The sequence below is a fragment of the Formica exsecta genome, unplaced genomic scaffold (genome assembly GCF_003651465.1).
Source record: "Formica exsecta isolate Colony F162 unplaced genomic scaffold, ASM365146v1 scaffold1545, whole genome shotgun sequence".
In the NCBI taxonomy this organism is placed as follows: Eukaryota; Metazoa; Arthropoda; class Insecta; order Hymenoptera; family Formicidae; genus Formica; species Formica exsecta.
In genome coordinates, this window is record NW_021848869.1 from 6,987 (window position 1) to 10,316 (window position 3,330).

The 3,330-nt window shown below is 37.3% G+C and overlaps 1 protein-coding gene across 1 annotated transcript; it reads left to right on the forward strand.

Annotated features, from left to right (window-relative positions):
- Positions 1 to 1,047: 1,047 nt before the first annotated feature.
- LOC115232990 (keratin-associated protein 21-1-like) lies at positions 1,048 to 3,043 on the forward strand. The gene is made up of 2 exons (XM_029803185.1): positions 1,048 to 1,060; positions 2,499 to 3,043. Exons 1-2 carry the CDS (start codon positions 1,048 to 1,050, stop codon positions 3,041 to 3,043), a joined length of 558 nt encoding a protein of 185 aa, XP_029659045.1.
- The last annotated feature ends 287 nt before the right edge of the window (positions 3,044 to 3,330 follow it).

Here is a 3,330-nt window from a genome sequence, read left to right on the forward strand (position 1 = left end):
CAAAATTGAACGTATGTACACTATTTTGTTTCCACAATTCGAACATTTACGAGGATTCGGATTTCCGTCTAAAAATCCGTGGCTTGTTGTTAATTCATAAATTTCTGATTCTCTAGGTGCATAACAAGATATACAAATTTTATCATTGGCTTCTTTGTTCTGGTAACATATTATCCGTACACATTTTATATCATATAAATTTTGAAAATATTTTAACAAAGGGTGTATTTTACGTTTAGGGGGTTTAGTTATGCACATTTCAAGGAAAATCTATTTGTTCACCGCTAACAGTTATTATTATTGGATCCTCGTAATCGTTAATATCTTCTCCGGCTTCCTCTACTATAGTTATAAATTGTAAATGTTCCAGAGTACAATCGTTACATTCGCGCAGGGCTCGTAGTGTTAATACAGAATTCGAACAATATTCGCAAAAGACTGTTGGATAGCGTAATCCGTCTGAAACGAAATGATAAAATAAGGGGAAGTATAATATTTTACGACGGGTAGATAATGATTGCCAATAACAAGATTGACAAAGAATAATTGTATTATCCACCTTAAGATAGCCTAGGACCTTAGCACAATATGCAAAACGCAGGCGGTGATATGCGTTTAATGTGGGTAATGATGCTTTTTGTCCTGGGATGGTAATTCGTTGGCGATGCCAACACATCTGTAATTAAAGATAATAGTTATATTTCTTCATCCTGGCTCAACGTGAGCGAGTTTTAGCTTATTTATATGCATGACCCGGGGTCTATTTTTTACCAAAATTTTGACATTATATATTGTGGTAAAATTTCTATAACTTCGTGAGGACCTGTATATTGGTCGGAAAATTTTCCTCTTGCCGGTTCTTTTAATAAAAATACATATGATCCTATGCGGAAATTCTGTGGGTTAATTCTTCGGTCATAATAATGTTTACTTCTTTCTTTAGCTGCTATGAGATTTTTGCGCGCCTCGTCTTGCAGATCAGTGAGTTTATTAAATAAGTTCGTTAGATATTGTTGATAAGTGATTTCTAAATTTTCATCTATCGGGATGTGGGCAGAAGGTAATCGTGCTATACGTCCAAAAATTAATTCAAAAGGCGTAAATTTAGTACTTTCATGAACACTCTGGTATTATATGAAAACATTGCCATATTAATATAGTTATCCCACTCTTTTTCTTTTTCGACTTGGGTTTTTAAATATTCCGTTAACACATGGTGCGATCTTTCAATTGACCCGTTAGACTGGGAGTGATAAGCGGTAGTTTTAAAATGTTGAATATTAAATTTTTTCGTTAGATTGCGCATTAAAGCAAATAGAAAATTAGTTCCTTGATCGGTGAGGATAGCCTTGGGCGTACCATAAATGCAAATAAAATGTTTAGTGAGAGCATCGGCTATGGTTAAAGAAGTTGCTTCTCTTAAGGGAACAGCTACTGAATATTTAGTTAAGAAATATTGCATGGTTAATATATATTGATTTCCGGTATTTGTAATTGGAAGGGGGCCTACAATATCGAGAGAAACTTTATCAAATGCAGAACCAGGCGTGTCTGTAATCACCATGGGTTGTTTTGTTTTTATTCCTGTTAATTTTTTTAATTGACATTGACGACATTTTTGAATGAGATGTTGTATATCTTTTTTCATGCTTTTCCAATAATAGTGAGATCTTAATCGATTATATGTTTTAGTGATGCCCTTATGACCACCGTGAGCTGAAGAATGATTTTCAATTATGAGAGCTTCTCGTTGTTCGATAGGGGGAGTTTGGACTAAGTTTTTACAGATGGTTATGCAAACTGGTAATTCTCTCAGGTATCCTTGAATTTGACCTATTACATAATGCCAGGGTAAGTCATCAAAATGATCGGTTTTACTAATGCTGAAAGAAGTTAATTGTAGCTCCATTACTACATCTAAGAGAGAACGTATACAGTTTTTTAAGGTTTGAATCTCTATATTCGTCCGATTATTATGTTTTATAGGGAGTGATATTAATTTACCGTGATTTAAGGATTGTACGTTGGCTCTTTCGTACGTAAGATCTTAGTAATTAGGTAATACATTTGCTTCTTGATATTCTTTGGCGCCTTTATCACAAGGGGTCCCGTTTAAGTGGATAAAAATTACGTGATTGTCTGATTGTTTTAATAGGCTGTCGCGAGTTTCAGTTATAATGATTCTGTCTGTATCTTGATGTCCGTTATTAAAATCTAATATTTCTTCATATTGATTACTATTTTCATCTGAGCTTGCAATATCACTAAAATATTCTTCTATCGTTATATCGGTTCGTTTGGATATAGATTGATTATTTTCCGATTGTTGATTATGTGGGTGTTCGAGAACGAGGCGAAATAGGACAAGTGTGCGACGATCTTTTGGTTCGCGGAAAATAAATCTCGCGAGTACAATTCACGTTCTTTAATTATAATCAAATAATTAACACAATCACAAATTATACAAAAGTTCCAGAAAAAAGCTCGGTCGGTTATAGGCGGTTTCACAAAGAGAATAGCGGTTGTCGTAAGCGGTTATCAAAGCGGTTATCAAAGCGGTTATCAAAGCGGTTATCAAAGCGGTTATCAAAGCGGTTATCAAAGCGGTTATCAAAGCGGTTATCAAAGCGGTTATCAAAGCGGTTATCAAAGCGGTTATCAAAGCGGTTATCAAAGCGGTTATCAAAGCGGTTATCAAAGCGGTTATCAAAGCGGTTATCAAAGCGGTTATCAAAGCGGTTATCAAAGCGGTTATCAAAGCGGTTATCAAAGCGGTTATCAAAGCGGTTATCAAAGCGGTTATCAAAGCGGTTATCAAAGCGGTTATCAAAGCGGTTATCAAAGCGGTTATCAAAGCGGTTATCAAAGCGGTTATCAAAGCGGTTATCAAAGCGGTTATCAAAGCGGTTATCAAAGCGGTTATCAAAGCGGTTATCAAAGCGGTTATCAAAGCGGTTATCAAAGCGGTTATCAAAGCGGTTATCAAAGCGGTTATCAAAGCGGTTATCAAAGCGGTTATCAAAGCGGTTATCAAAGCGGTTAAACGTAAGCGGTAACTCTGCGCGTTTTCAGCGAGTGTCGGGCGCTCCTCAAGAGCGGGCCTTTTTATAGCGGGTTTGATAATCTCTCGCTGCCAATAAGTTTGAACTTCCGAGTTCGGTTCGAAGATTCAACGCGGCGCCAAACTTCATTGGCCGCCCCTGAAATATCGGCGCGAGATGAGACTCAGAGCGAGTGATAGACCGGTGGCTCGTACGTCACGGGCTACGTCACGGCCTCGCGCATGCCGGCAGCCGTTTGTCGCGCGGCTAACCGACAAAGTTGTTTGCG